We start from the raw sequence: 15,588 nt of genomic DNA, 5'->3' as shown, positions 1-15,588 counted from the left end.
GTCTACAGTGGGAGAGGAGTAAAGCACAGGCCCATGGAGGGGTGCCTGGCTGGACAGGAGCAGGTAAGGCAAGCTGGAGAACAGATGGCAGAGTTCAGTCAGCAGGAGCTGAACTCTTGGATCAGTCTCAGTTCCGTGTGGACAAGGAAATCCCTGTGAGGTATGAGAGGGTCCAGATGGTAGGGATGCTGACTAAGTATGGAGAAGGGCACTTCGATAGTTTCCAATCTAGCTCAGGAGCATGTTCCAAGTTCCTCAACAGAGACCAAGGACTGTGTGAAACAGAAAATGAGCCTGACTATTTAAGATTTTAAAACATATTTACTCTTCAGCCAAACAGGTAGCAGTGGAACAGAGATGGAGAACTGATGGCCACAGCAGAATGTTCCTAGCCCTGGAGGAGACCAGCAGGCTCTGGGATGCTGCTTGGGTAAGGAAGGGACACAGGCTTGAGTGACTGTGGCTGGGGCACAGAGAAAAGTGACAGGTACAGCTTTTCCCACGTGATCATGTCCAACCCTCCATAGTTCTAAGATGAGTAACCTGAGGCCCAGAGAGGCTATGTGGTTTGCCCTAAAGCACACAGCCAGTAAGTGGTGGAGTGGGATTCTCATCTCACTGAAGTTGTTCTCCAAAAAGGGACCACCACTGAAGAAAGTTATACTAATACAGATTTATCATAATGGTAGGTGGAAAAAGCAAGTTTCTAAAAAAATCTTCAATCTGATCCCAACACTTAAAAACAATATGTATAGTATAGAAAAAAATTGCAAGGATATACAACTTAATGATGGTTGTATCTCAATGGCAAGAACTTCTAAATGTATTTTCTATTTTTTAATTTTCCCTGCACAGTGAGCAAGTAATTTTTTTTTTTCAGGCCATGTAGGGGAAAGTAACTGACAGCAAGTAAATCTTTTTAAAGCAGGAAAATAATTTTTTTTTTCAGAAGCAGTTGAGGACTAGTGGATCAAAGTAATGAGAAGGAATTACAGTGAGCCCTTAATGACAGAGAAATCTAGCTTCTTAGTAGTTATGCGAATTTCAGCAAACCTACTTGGTTTGGCTGAGTCTGTTTCCTAAACACTAAAAAAAGGTGGATTATTCGTCCTGTCCTGGGGAGCTGTTGCTAGGTTTACCTGAGAAGCAGTGTACACAAAAGTCCCATGCACAGTACTTGGCGTAAGGATGGTGCTTAATAAATATTAGACCTGACTCTTGGTAGTCATAGTTTTCCTTGCCGCCCCAGGAAGGCCTAGCACCTCCAGCTGGTTCAGATAGCAGAAAGGAACCGGGGCAGGTGCCCGTTACTGGGCCTAGAGCTTCCTGTACGACTGACACATTCCCCTCCTCTGTTTTGGCCATGTGAAGACTAACAGAATCTCCTCCTTTAACCCATTTTCACCTATTTGCCTCTCCCTCTCCCCTTGTCTCAATAACCTCAGCTGCCTAAATAGCATTCTTTTAGTACACGTGACTTTATTTTCAACATAACACACATTTGCAAAGCATCTACTATATTCTAAAGATGGACCCAAGGTCCTCCTCTCTATTCCTATCATGCAGAAATACTTGTCTGAGTTGTAATTGAGAAGTTAGATCCTTCAACAACTACCATTATTTGCCAAACTGCAATTATAGAGGCACACACAGTAAGTTGTAGAAACTCCAAGGAGGGGAAGAGCTATGTTCTTACCAGTGTATGTACACATGTATGGAAGAGGATGGGAAGAATGGAAGTGTTTAATGATTTCCTCACCCTATATTATACATCAGCTTCATATACTGTCATTACTAAAATGTGCCCATTCTGTTAAGCTGGTTTCAGAGCCAGTTAAATCAATGACCAAGTAGAGCTGTTTCCTCTCATCTTCAGTTATTAAAGTCTGTCCACAGCCACAAAGTTTGTGGGGAAGGCTTAGGTCAGCTGATCTGACAAGTAACATGCTGTTGCCGAGGTAGGTGGGTAGGGTACAGGTCCAAGGAATTACAAACTGGCTCAGAGTGTTCTGCTCAGACATTTTAGAGCTTTTTGGAATACATAGCCATTGTGATTAACAGGCAGTTTTAAGACTCAAGGGGTGCCAAAATCTGGCATTATTTGATATTTTTATTACTTACTAGTCAAACGTTAACATCGATGCAAGTAAAAAGAAATTCATTCATAGTTTGGTCCAACTGTTTTTACATTTCCTTATTCTCTTCCAGCCCTTGTTGAAATCCATAAATCCATGGACATGATAACTGCAGATTAGATACAACTGAATATTCTACCTCTTTCTCACACACAGATACATACACAGAGTAATGTTAAGTGCAGCAATATTCAAAACCCAGGCCCTGTGACAACAGCCCCTTCAGGCCTGTAGACTGACAGTCCTGTAGAAAATGTTGGCAGGGCAATGAGACACACCCTGTTCTGCCTGTGTTATTTATGCCTCTGGCAGTGAAGCCCCTGACAAAGAAGCATGTCACTGGAACACATGCTCTTTGTTCACAGAGGTGCATGCCAGCACCGGCTGCCTAAGAAAGGACAGTGCTGTGTCTGTAGTCTCTCCTCCTTTGGCTCTTTTGCCTTCTATTTGCAGCACATTGTGGCTATGTTTATTAATTACTTTGTAGCTTAATACTATAAAACACACATCTATCTTGTGAGCTATGTACCATGGGGAAAGTCCTTCATATCCTCCAGTTGGCCATAGAGGACAGAGTCTCAAGATTTGCCCTGATGCTAAGGATTAATACAACCTCCTCTAGGAGCCGCCAGGTTACCAATCTCTAGCACAGAGCTACCACATTTAAGATTCCTTCAGCACCCTCCACTGCTTTTCCTGCAAGAGGACACCTGGATGCTGTTTAGTATGAAAATCCCTCTGCAACTGTTCCCAACCTAGGGCACCAAAGCAGCCCCCCACCATGCTATGACTCCACTCTAGCCAGACTGATGATGTAGCAGAAAATGGTGGGCTGTGGAGTCAGACCCATCTGGGTCTAAATTCTACTCGCTTCTTGCTGGACATGCAGCTTAAGGTTCCTGAGCCTAAACTCCTCATCTGTAAAATGATCAAATTATCACCTACTTAAGAAAGTTGTCTGAGAATTAGAGAAATAATATCAAGCCCCTTGGCTGGGCGTGGTGGCTCACGCCTGTAATCCAAGCACTTTGGAGGCCAAGGCGGGCGGATCACCTGAAGTCGGGAGTTCAAGACCAGCCTGACCAACATGGTGAAACCCCGTAATAAAAAAAAAAAAAAAAAAAAAAAAAAAAAGGCCCTTGAAGCAGATGCTCAATAATCGCTTGTTGGCTCATGAACCCGATTTGGTAGTTTTTGTAAAAGCCCTCACTGCATAGCCCTGTGGTTCTCATAACCTTAGGTACAGACCTCTTGTAATGTCTTGAGAACATCTATCTCCATTTTCCCTTGTCATAAAGACTTTTGCTGAGACAACAGGAGTCAGGAACTACTAGAAAGTTTTTCTTTTCCCATTCTTTCTAAAACTTTCATCTTCAAAGGTTACTCAGTATTTTAAAAACTGATATATAATTGGCTTGCAACCAAGTTTGGGTTCTTTGCCACTAAATAAACTTAGGTAAAATAGAAAGGGGGCACTTTCTTAACTTCCATACAACTTTATGCTGATGTATAGAATTTCATTTTTCTCTTTTAAATTCTTAGTTTTTGGTGCTTCTTGTCAGTACAATCTTCTCAGATTGTATTTGATTTCACATTATGTATTTACTTATTTTACGATGAATATAACGTTACTCCTCGGTGGTCTGCAAAGCACAGTCACCCAGAACTGGTGCTCTAACCCCTGGGACCCTCTGAGCCAGCCCATGACAAAGGCTGCCTGCCAGGTTTCAACGAAATTTAGACCACCAAGAATTTACACACCTCACAGGGGTGCCCTAAGGAATAAATGAGATAAAAAGTCTGCCGGGGTGAGGGAACCCTGAGGCCCTATTAGAAATGCTAATTGTTTCCTTCTCTAGCTTCCTATTAAAATGTTAGAAAACCAAGAGACTGACTCCCCTGAGGGGGTGGGGATGCTCGGCCGCTCTGTGGCTTAGCAAGCGGCCACAGCTGCCCTACTAGGGGCAGCCGACCGCGATTCCGTCCCGACGGAGGTGGCGGGGGTGGGGGGGGGCGGTTCCTCAGCGGCACTCTGGACGCCACTCTGCCAAGGAGGCAGCGGGGTTCGCCTGTTGGCCCCAGACTGTGTGGACGGCAAAAGGTGAACCTCAAAGCCTCTCTGTCCTGGGCTTCACATCTCGCGCCTCCGCGGGCGTCGGACCAGCCCCATGAACCTCCGCAGACGGACGGGGCTTTAGGGATCCCCGAAGCCGGACTGCAAGGCCTCTCGCCAGCCCTTGCCGCTCACCTCCCGGCCGGAGCCACAGACTCAGCTCCGGGGGTGGCAAGGTGAGGCCCGGGTGTAAAGAGAGTCTCAGCTCGGCTGGGGGCGGGGAAACCCCCCAGAAGGTCTTACATCAGCCGCCCCACGTGCAATCGGAGGGAGGGAGGGAGGAAGTCACTCCTTTCCCCAGGCTGGCTGCGCTTTTCCCCCAGCCTCCGCCCCGCCCGCCGCGCGTCTCCCCGCCCCGTCTTTGGTGCAGTCGCGGCCGCCGAGCCGAGCGGCGCCGCGCGGTGCCGAGTGGAGCCGAGCAGCTGCCGCGCCGCGTCGCCGGTTTAAACGCAGTGCGGGCCGCGGCCGGGGGCGGCAGTAGTGAGCCCAGTGCTGCGCTCCAGCCCCCTTTCCCTCCATGGTTTCTCTCCGCTCCCGTGAGTAACTTGGCTCCGGGGGCTCTGCTCGCCTGCCCGCACGCAGCCAGCCGCCCGGGACCGCGCAGCCGGCCTCCGCCGCGAGCAAACCCTTCCGACGGCCCTCGCTGCGCAGGCCGGGACGCCTCTCCCCCCTCCGCCCCCGCCGCGGAAAGTTAAGTTTGAAGAGGGGGGAAGAGGGGAACATGGACATGAAGAGGAGGATCCACCTGGAACTGAGGAACCGGACCCCGGCAGCAGTAAGCAGAGCCCCCTCCGGGCGCCCTCTCCCCCGATGACTTGCATGTAATGGTGGCCACCTGCGGGGCCCGGGCCGAGGGTTCGCCGGCCCCGGCGCGGGGAAGAGCGCAGCTCGTGTGCTCGGACAGGGAAGGCGGGCGGGCGGGCGCGGAGGGGGGAGCGAACGCGCGGGGATTAACTCTTTGCCGCCCGCGGGCCCCCGGGGCGGCCGGGAGAAGGCAGCGGTGTGGGGGAAACCAAACTTTGCGCGCCTCGCCCGCCGGGGTCTTTCCCTGGGGGGAGCGCGTGTGCGGGTGGCCGGCGGCGAGGGAGGGAGGCGGGGGTTGTGTAACGCTGGGAGCCATGTTTGCAGCCTCCCGGGATGCGCGACCGGGCGGAGGCCGGGCCTGCCGAGGAGCTGCGAGGCCAGCCCCGCCTGGGCCAGGCCGGGTTCCGCGCGCCCCAGGCCGGCTGGGGAAGGGGCGCGGGTGGGGCGGGGCGGGGGCTCCTCTGGCCGAGGCTCGCAGTGGGCGCCCGCCCAGCCGAGGACAGCGGCCGTGGGGCGAGGAGGGGGCTTTTTTTCCTTTGAAGGGAGCGAGAAGCCCCCTCAGGCGCCTGGGGGCCTGGGCGGGCGCGGCCTGGCGCGCAGAGCGGGGGAGGGGCGGGCCCAGGCGGCGGAGGTGGCGCAACCGCCGCCCCTCCCGAGGCCAAGTTTGAAAAAAGAACGCGGTTCCCGCCATTTTTCAAGCCTAAAAATAAAACTTTCTCCCCTGTTTCCCTCGCTCCCTCTTCGTCTTCTGCCTTGACCACTCCGGCCTCCCAGGGGCAGCCCAGGTCGGCCGGGGCCAACTGTTGTGGCGACGGCTTCGCCCTTCCCCCGCGCCGCGGCGACGGAGCCCAGGGCCCCTACCCCTGCCCCGGGAGGCTGGCCCCTCGGTGTGGGCGGGATGTGGCTCCTCACGCCAGCCGGGGCGCGCCACAGGCCGCCGCAGCGCCATGTTGGCGGGTGCCCGTCTCCCTCCGCCGGGTGAGCGGGCCCACAAGCTCGGCCTTGCCCGCCCGCCCTCGACGCTGGCTGTGTCGGCTGCCTCTTCCCGCGCCAAGCTCTCGGTCTGTGTCCCCCAGCCCCGCCGGGGCTTGTGGCTCGCACTGGCGGGAGCCGCGTACCGCGGCAGCCGCCGACTCATCCCCTCGTGGGCGCGCTGCCGACCCCCTCCCCCTTCTTAAAAGGGCAACGGCAAGCGGCCGTTCTCGCGCCGGGCCGGGAGCGCTGGATTTCGGGCGGGCCTCTGCTGGGCTCGGCTCCTGGACTAGGCGGCCTCTGGCCTCCCACGTGCTCGAGAGCTGCCCGATGCGGCCGGCTGCGCGCCATCCGGGGTGTAGGGACTGGAGGCCCGCGCTAGTGCAGCGCGGCTGCGTGGGCGTGGGTCCGGCCTGTGGGAATCGCCCTTTTCGTCTCCCGGGTTTGGCGCGGCTGCCCGCCGCCGCGAGCTCCCCGGACCGGCGCGGGGCCAGTTAGTGCCGCGGCCGGGTGCCCCCGTGGGCGAATGGTTTTCCCGCCGAGGGCCTCCTGCCACGCTCCGGGCTAGCGAGCAGCCTGGTTTCGTGTCCTCAGGCGGTTGTGGTTAACCAGTCGCGAACTTATAGGAATTCGTCGACCAGGGTTTACCTGGTGTGCTCGACGTTTTATATCCTTGCTCCCTAGTCCTTGAGGTCACCAGTAACGCGGGGCGGACCGGGATCCACCGCACGGCACTGTTGCTCCCTGCGGGCCCGTGAGGGTGGGCGGCTCCGGGGATTCGGAGATGGAGGGTCGCGGGCGTTCTTCCGACCTTCCGTCAGACATTTTGTGCCCGCCACGTGCTTGCCTGTCGCATGGGCGCCCAGCTCACGCCGGAAAACTTGAGGAGAGGCGTTCTCACCTTGAGGTGTTCATTCGAGACTTTTCCATTGCGGCGTAATTGCAAATCCGTAGAATATGGAGTAGCTCAAATTAGCCAAAGTGGCCGCAAGAGAAGTACACATGTGGGGCTTCAGAAATGCTATAAAATCTAGAATTTGAATTTTTTGGGATATGTTCAAACTGAAGGTCTGTAAAATTCTGCAGAGTAGAGTTCCTTCTGGGAAATAACAGTTGATCTGCTGTTCTCCTTAGATGATGTTTTCATATGTGAAGGAATGTTGCTTTAAAAATTCATGTATATCTGCAGGTGTTTTTGTTTTTTGAGACTGAGTCTTGCTCTGTCATCCAGGCTGGAGTGCAGCGGCACGATCTCGACTCTCTGCCTCCCGGGTTCAAGTGATTCTCCTGCCTCACCTTCCCGAGTAGCATTTTTAGTAGAGACGGAGTTTTTCCTTGTTGGTCAGGCTGGTCTTGAACTCCCGGTCTGAGGTGATCCACCGGCCTCCACCTCCCAAAGTGCTGGGATTACAGGCGTGAGTGAGCCACTGCGCCTGACCGGGTGTTCATTATTGAGGTAATCAACTTCACCCTCTTGCCAGTCAGGCCAGAGCCATTTAATTCAGTTAAATTAAAAATTTTCTCGGTCATACCATCCACATTTCAAGTGCTCAAATGTGATAAGTGGCTCGTGGGTGGTGCGTTGGGCACCACTGGCCTGCAGAATCCACTGCTTTATTAAGGAAGCATTTGAAGCCTAAGAATCCATTGAGGTGGCGTAGTGCCTTTTGCACTTGGGAGTTTGTGAGGCCTTGACAGTGGGTTGCGGGAGCCTGCCGAGATTATGGGTGTAGAGGAAGGTTCTCTTAGGGACTCCAATGGGAGATTGAGACCAGTGGGAGCTAGGTACCCAATTGGGCGAATATAACTTGGACCTAAAACTGCAGGGTTTTCAGGAAAACATGCTGTATGTAGGTTTTGAAGTGAATTCTATAGGGTTTAAAGCGTGTTCTACAGAGACATCGTCCTAAAGGCAAACAAAAAGCTCCAAGATCACTCCTTTAAAAATCACACTCAGCTAGTCACATACCTTATTTGTGATGTGCTAAAACATACCATAAACACCACAGAAATTGGTGACATTTTCAGCTGCTGCACAGCGGGCTTGGCCTCTGCGATCCGGCAGATTTGTCATTTAGGGAAACATGAAGAAGCCATTCCCCAGTTGAAGGTAGTATGCTGTACTGTTGTAGTATGAATGGGATGCTCTGAAATAAATACACAGCAGTGTCCCATGGTTGACCCTAATGATTTTAAAGTCAAGTGAGATGTATGTTTGAAAAGGGTAAATGTGTTCTTTTGTTTAAGACTAGATTGTAAATGTGTTCTTTTGTTTAAGACTAGATCGGCTTTTATTGTGTATATGGATTTTTGTTTTTTAAATTGGAGTTTGAAGAAGACCCTAGTAACACTTTTATTCAGTTGGGCTCATGTATTCTGACAACGGAAGACAACAGGGTAAACACAAAAGTGTTACTAGGGCCTTCTAAAGTTCACCTATTACTATATCCCTATTCCTTATAAACAGAAGTATGCTCATTTCCCTAAGGGGTGAGGGATTACAGAATTTGATTTTTTTTTCTAAGTCCAAAACAGCGCTTATATCAGGGTGCATTCTCATAGTGGAAGAAAATGGTCTAAGATGGCATTTTAAAGTAATCTTCATGAAAAATGGTGGTTACCATTTAAAAACATTTTATAGACAAGGATAGGAGACATTTTGTATGACAAGGAAGTAATTTATATAAAATATTGTCAGTTCACTGAGAGTAAATTGAACCGTGCTGGAATATACCATATATACACCATGGAAATTGGAGGTCTTGTCAGTAAGATGAGAAGACACTGACATGGAGTAGCAAGATATAAACCACATTGAGTTGTATTCCAAAATTAGAAAAGAATACCTGATCTTTATGTGGGATTCTTATCCTTCCATTAAACTGAACATGTGCTCTGTTAGAAGCACCTCATTAACCACGCATCTGGGGACAATCAGCCTTCCTATCAGCTCTGAGTTTTTCATTCAAAGTTAGAAAGCCAAGCAGTTCCTTAATGTAGCTTGCAATCTATGCCCCTGTGAAATGCTGGTGTGCTGTATGCTGGAATGTGACATTTCATATACCAAAATAAAAGCAGTCTTAATGTAGTTCCAGTTTACTGGGGAAAAATGTAGATTGTCTTTAACTTTCATCTTTTTTGGATCTACACCCTCTCCCCAGATTTTGGCCTCTTTTGTTGTGTCTATCGTGATGTTTGAGCTGAATCAGATATTCTAATTGGTTGCATAGCAACTAATTGGGTTTTTTTTCCCTTGTATAAATAATACATATTTGTTGAAGAAAACTAGATATAGGTAGGTCAAAAATATTGTAGATGTAGATAAGCAAAAAAATAGACGTCATACATGCCTTACCTACCATCTAGACACTAGTGTATAGTCTACCAGAATGTTTAATTTTTGTCTAAACTTGGTTCATGCAAATAATCCGAATGCTAGCTTGTTTTTTTTTTTTTAAGAAAAAATACAGTGAACAGCCGGGCACGGTGGCTCACGCCTGTAATCCCAGCACTTTGGGAGGCCAAGGCGGGCGGATCACGAGGTCAAGAGATCGAGACCATCCTGGTCAACGTGGTGAAACCCCGTCTCTACTAAAAATACAAAAAATTAGCTGAGCATGGTGGTGCGTGCCTGTAATCCCAGGTACTCAGGAGGCTGAGGCAGGAGAATTGCCTGAACCCGGGAGGCGGAGGTTGCGGTGAGCCGAGATCGCGCCATTGCACTCCAGCCTGGGTAACAAGAGCGAAACTCCGTCTCAAAAAAAAAAAGAAAAAATACAGTGAACATCTTCATCTGTGTGTCTTTATTTTATGGACTTCTTAATGCCTGCATAGATCATAATTTAAACATCCAGGTTGTTCACAGGGATTTTGGGTGTTTTAAATACTGCTGAAATGAATATCTTATGATTCCCCCGCCCCCGCCCCCACCCCCACCAAATTGCTTCTCAGAATGGTTCCCTTCTTTACATAACCACTAGTAGGATATGGGTGTTTCCTTCTTTAACATCAGCAGTTCTGCTACCTAAACACATTTGAGACCCACTAGTATAAACCTGTTCTAGGCTGGGCGCAGTGGCTCATGCCTGTAATCCTGGCACTTTGGGAGGCTGAGGAGGGTGGCTTACCTGAGGCCAAGAGTTTGAGACCAGCCTGGCCAACATGGCGAAACCCCATCTCTACTAAAAATACAAAAATTAGCCGGGGAGTGATGGCAGGCGCCTGTAATCCCAGCTACTTAGGAAGCTAAGGCAGATTTGCTTGAACAGTGTTGGGGTGGGGCAAGAGGTTGCAGTGAGCCAAGCTCCACTTTACTCTTGCATAGGTGAAAGAGCAAGACTTTCTCAAAAATAAAAATATTTTTTAAAAAACTGTTCTCATTTTGAAAATATTCTTTTAAAATAACCGGTAGAGGATATGAACACTGGTTAACTTGGAAGGATGGAAATTGCAAGGATGGCAGGAGTTACTTTCTATATTTTTGGATTATTTCACTTACTATAATAACCAGTATTATTCTAATTAAAAGAGTTGACAACTCAGAATGATCTTTAATCCATACTTCTTCCTCCCTTTTTGGCAGAAACAACTGGTATAATTGGAGAGCATCACCCCACCAGTTAGGTAGTTGATCTTTTTTCATAGTAGCTAGGGGAGTGGCAAATGGGCAAGCTGGAGAGTATGAAAGGAAAAAAAATGTTTCCATATCCTGTGGCCTCAGCTCCAATCTCTAGGGTCATTCCCTTGACCTAGACTCATAAAGAAGGACCTCATAGACATTTAGGAATTTGCCATTTAGAGCTTAAAATGTGTTTTGTCTTTCATAGAAAGTGTTATAAATTATTGTTATATCCTCCAAGTAGATCTGAAAAGGTATTTGGCCACAATATAGTTCAGATTTTTCAATGAAAAAGCGACAGGAAACTACTGTTTTGCTGGTAACTGTAGAAAACAAATATAAGAGTTAAGTATTAAGATAGTATGGATTTTTTCTTTTTCATTTTTAAATGTTTACCTTAAATTTGTGTTTGAGAAAAGGCAAGTTTAATTGGAGGATGAGGGAAGAAGAGGAGCGAATTTGGCCCCAAAAGTTAAACTGTCCATCTACAAGCAGAAGACCAGTTAACTCTTAGATCAAATAGATTAAGATGTACACACAAACGAACAAGTGTCTGCCTAACTTTTCTTCATTAGACAGCAGCCCTGGGGGGATTTGAGATATAAGAAAAAATTAGGGCCTTTTCTCCTTGGATTAGGACCTCTGGTTTATTCTGAATCTAGATTGGGAAGCTGGGTGATCATCGACCCCAGTCTCACTCACTGTCTCAACCATACTCTTCCAAAGCTGTTGTCTCCTTTGCACGGCAGTCTGGATCTCTATACCTAGGAAGGAATGAGGAAGAGATGAGGCTTAGTTACCTCTGGAGATCCACTGAGAACCCCAGAGTTGATATAAAGATTATTTTAAACTGAAGACATTTGAGATTCAACAGATGCAGAGAGAAGCTTACTTGGAGTTTATCTGGCTAAAAGCAAATACATGTCATAAATGAGGGCTGACATAAATTATCCCTTTGGAGTGAGTCTGTTCCCAGGAGAGAGGCCAAGAGTAAATCTCTGGAGGGGGAGAGGATAGTCTTATGGCCCTAAGAAAACAAAGACTACTCATACCTATGGAGATAGACATTGTAAACTCGATCTCTCATTTGTTCTCCTAAAAATCCCATTTGTGTTCCCTAAAGAAATCTGTTCTTTCCAAAAGAGGTTTTTCTCCTCCTATCCTTTCCTCTTCTAAGCTAGTTTTATAAGCCCTAAATTCTGACTACTCGGTTACTTATTACTGCGTGTGAGTACACGTGTATGTGTGTTGCACATATAAATACACTTTTTCTGCACCTCAAATGCCACTTTTTTGCCACTAAAAGGATATCTGAGCACGGAGTACCTTTTCACCAAGGTCCTGTTGAGAACTTCAACTACCTTGAAGTTGGCTGATAGAACATTTAGACCTGCTATCCTTGGGTGCAGCCCTAAGTGCAGCCCTCCGGTGGTCTCTGTTTTATGCAGTAATGCCCATTCTCCTCCGTGCTTACTCCCCAGTTGGCTCACTATGCTTCTAGGGATAGCATGTTTCTTTACATTCTCAGCCTTCCTGGAAAAGTCAAGGGACATGCCTTTTCTGCCTAGCCCAACAGCTCTCTGCCCTATTTATCCCAGTATATATTGTTGCCTAAAGGTCTCAGGTATACATTTCCTGAACTTCTCGCTGTCACTTAACAAACTCGCCTACATTTGTATCCATCCTAGCCATCTCTCTTAGCTGTCCCACTTCCAATAAGAATAGAATGATACCTCATTTTTAATACACAGTTTTTGTTATAATCAAACCTTTTTTGGGGGGGTGGGGGAGACAGTCTTGCTGTTGCCCTGGCTGGAGTGCAGTGGTCCAATCTCGGCTCACTGCAGCCTCCACCTCTTGGGTTCAAGCATTCTCCCGCTTCAGCCTCCTGAGTAGCTGGGACTATGGGCACGTGCCACCATGCCCGCTAATTTTCTTTGTATTTTTAGTAGAGATGAGGTTTCGCCGTGTTGGCCAGGCTGGTCTCCAACTCCTTACCTCAGGTGATCTGCCAGCCTTGGCCTCTCAAAGTGCTGGGATTATTTATAGGTGTGAGCCACCATGCCCAGCCAAACTTTTTTTTTTTTTTTTAACTGGGTCTCTGTCACCCAAGCTGGAACATTAGTGGCATAATAATGGGTCACTGCAACCTGGACCTCCTGGGCTCAAGTGATCTTCCTGCCTCAGCCTCTCAGGTAGCTGGGACCACAGGCATGTGCCGCCATGCCCAGCTAATTATTTATTTTATTGTAGAGACAGGGTCTTCCTATGTTGCCCAGGTGACTCTCGGACTCCTGGGCTCAGGTGGCCCTCCCACTTTTGCCTCCCAGAGTACTGGGATTGTAGGTGCTAGCCACAGCACCTGGCCTTGAACAATATTTTTTAGTATTGATTATTTGTGTCTTTCAGAGCTTGTCTGCCTTTTTGTAGTGTTTCTACTGGGGTATTTTTTTCTTACTTAGGGTAAAAACAATAGAAGATACCCTCAAGAACAAGATAAATGCAAATAGCCGGAATTTCCATAATCGAGAGGTTACAAAAAGTAACAGTCAAATAAATTGGAAATAATTTTGCAGCACTTAAAGTTAACTACTCATTTAAAAGAGAAGTTGATGTTTTAAATAAAGAACTTTTAAGTAATAACAGACTCAAATGTTTGTATTCTTTCACTTAGCAATGGATTCTAAAGACACAGTCTTAAATACAGAAGACATTTTAAGTAAAAAGATATGGTAGGGAAAATGAAGCACAAATGTTCAACAGGGAGGATTGTACAGTGATATATCCATACACTAATTTCTTTAGCCGTTGAAAAATACTCTGTAATCAGAAGGTTGGTCCCCTTTATATCCAAGTTTTCATCTTAGTCCCTCACAATTAAGACACAGACCTCTGTACAGTATTGCTGACAAACGTGTGACCCTTTTTTTTCTCATTCAGCAGTTACGTAGGCTCATATTCAGTGATACAGTGCTAACCAGAATATACATGACCCTGCCATTATGAAGCTTAGTCTAGCACTCTTTTGAGACAGAGGCTGAAGTGCAGTGGCACAATCTCAGCTCACTGCAACCTCCGCCTCTCAGGTTCAAGCAATTCTCCTGCATCAGCCTCCTGAGTACCTGGGACTAAGGCACATGCCACTATGCCTGACTAATTTTTGTATTTTTAGTAGAGATGGAGTTACCATGTAGGCCAGACCGGTCTCAAACTCCTCACATTAGGTGCTCCATCCTCCTTGGCCTCCCAAAGTGCTGGAATTACAGGTGTGAGGCACCACGCCCAGCCAGCAAAAACATGTTTTAACCCTAATTTGAGTCCTCTGGTACATTTTGATGACACCTTTACAATGGTTAAAGTGGAATTTTGCAGGTTGAAAGAAACGTCTTTAAGAGGTGATTTCACTCCATGAGCTGGGAGGCAATATGGCCAACTGTCACTTTACTTTTTGGATATTGGTGTCATTTTGTGTAACATTTTTGGATTATTTTGGACAGAATTATAGAAAATCTCCCAAGCTAAATGGGAACATTTTGATTGTATTGCAGTATACTGCTTTATATGGGTGGGTGATGACAGTTGACATTTTAAAAATATTAATGGGTTGTTGGTTTTATGGTTTAGTTTGGTTTAGTTTAGAAACTAATGGTTACTTTCTTTTTTTTTTGAGATGGAGTTTCACTCCTTTTGCCCAGGCTGGAGTGCAATGGTGCCATCTCAACTCACTGCAACCTCTGCCTCCCAGGTTCAAGTGATTCTCCTGCCTCAGCCTTCACAGTAGCTGGGATTACAGGCATGCACCACCACCTCTGACTAATTTTGTATTTGTAGTAGAGATGGGGTTTCTCCATGATCATCAGGCTGGTCTTGAACTCCTAACTACAGGCGTGAGCCACTGCACCCAGCCTAGTTTCTTTTTAATACAGAATTTTTAAAAAATACAGAATAAATACATGCTTGTAAAAAATTTAATACAGATATAAAAATACAGCAAAGTTCTCTGACATTTCCCATTACCTTTACCCAGAGTTTACTTTCTGGCCGTTTATAGTGTTCCAAGCCCTAGTTCCTACAATTTCATGAGGTAGGTACTGTTATGTCCACTTTATGGGAAACTGAGGCACAGAGAAGTGAAGTGGCTCACACAAGGTTGTACAAGTTCTGAGTGGCAGAGGAGAACCAGGATTCGACCTCAGACATCTGTTTCCAGAGCCCAGCTTTTGTCAGAGTTGTCCTATTTTTTTCAGATGTGCTCATTTCTTATCAGAAAAAGGAAGAATGGCAGAGATATCTAAAGAAAAATGGAAAGAAGGAAGGAAGGGAGGGAGAAAGGAAGGAAGTAGATGTAAAAGGAGGGAGGGAAGAAGTATGTGGATGTAAAGAGTAAAATGTATGCCTGGCTTCTGAAGAGGAAGTAGACAGGGTAGTGAGAAGTGGTTAGGCATTTACTATGTTATAGGTATTGCTGACTTGAAATCTGTTTCTTTCTCTGTAAATGGGGGAAGGAGAGTGGTGGTAGAAGAATAAATGTTTACTTCATAATTGAAAGCAGTTATTAGAGTAGCATCATTGGATTTTGTATGAGAGGATAAGGACATTGTTAATAGCTCCTGTTCTCTTTTCAGAGTATCAGCATCTTCCATATACTTGCTTGATTAATGCCATTAAATATGGTAGGTTCACTAAAATTCTTTACAAAGGCATGCTGCCTTTGTTGGTGCAGTTAAAACGGTAATTTGCATCACTGTGAGTAGATCAAAGTGGGCTAAAAAAGTTGCAAGTTTCAGGGTGATCAAGAATGGCAATATGAATTATTGTGGTAGACCTGCATGTAGACTCTTAAATAATCACTTTTCAAAAATTCAAATCATCAGATGTGATGCTTTTTTTTTTTTTTTTTTTTTTTTTTTTTTTTTTTTTTTTTTTTTTTTTTTTTTTTTTTTTTT

The 15,588-nt window shown here is 46.9% G+C and overlaps 2 protein-coding genes across 3 annotated transcripts in view; one reads left to right on the top strand and one right to left on the bottom strand.

Annotated features, from left to right (window-relative positions):
• Positions 1–4,616: 4,616 nt before the first annotated feature.
• Positions 4,617–15,588, top strand: part of ANP32B (acidic nuclear phosphoprotein 32 family member B) — a 32,024-nt gene continuing 21,052 nt past the window's right edge. The window contains exon 1 of one of the 2 annotated variants that reach the window (XM_017527839.2): positions 4,617–5,023. In XM_017527839.2, the coding sequence (XP_017383328.1) occupies positions 4,970–5,023 (54 nt within the window). In that variant the 5' untranslated portion in view covers positions 4,617–4,969. Of the gene's footprint in view, positions 5,024–5,764; positions 6,114–15,588 lie in introns of those variants that run through there. The other variant, XM_017527841.2, reaches the window with a different exon arrangement.
• TRIM14 (tripartite motif containing 14) overlaps positions 9,792–15,588 on the bottom strand; it is a 124,889-nt gene continuing 119,092 nt past the window's right edge. Inside the window, exon 7 of the mRNA XM_017527836.2 lies at positions 9,792–11,406. The gene's annotated coding sequence lies outside the window, so the exon portion shown is untranslated. The remainder of the gene's footprint in view (positions 11,407–15,588) is intronic.

The sequence above is a fragment of the Cebus imitator genome, unplaced genomic scaffold (genome assembly GCF_001604975.1).
Source record: "Cebus imitator isolate Cc_AM_T3 unplaced genomic scaffold, Cebus_imitator-1.0 Scaffold51, whole genome shotgun sequence".
Lineage (NCBI taxonomy): Eukaryota > Metazoa > Chordata > Mammalia > Primates > Cebidae > Cebus > Cebus imitator.
The sequence above is the reverse complement of the archived record's forward strand: the minus strand, read 5'-3'. Positions and strand labels throughout refer to the sequence as shown.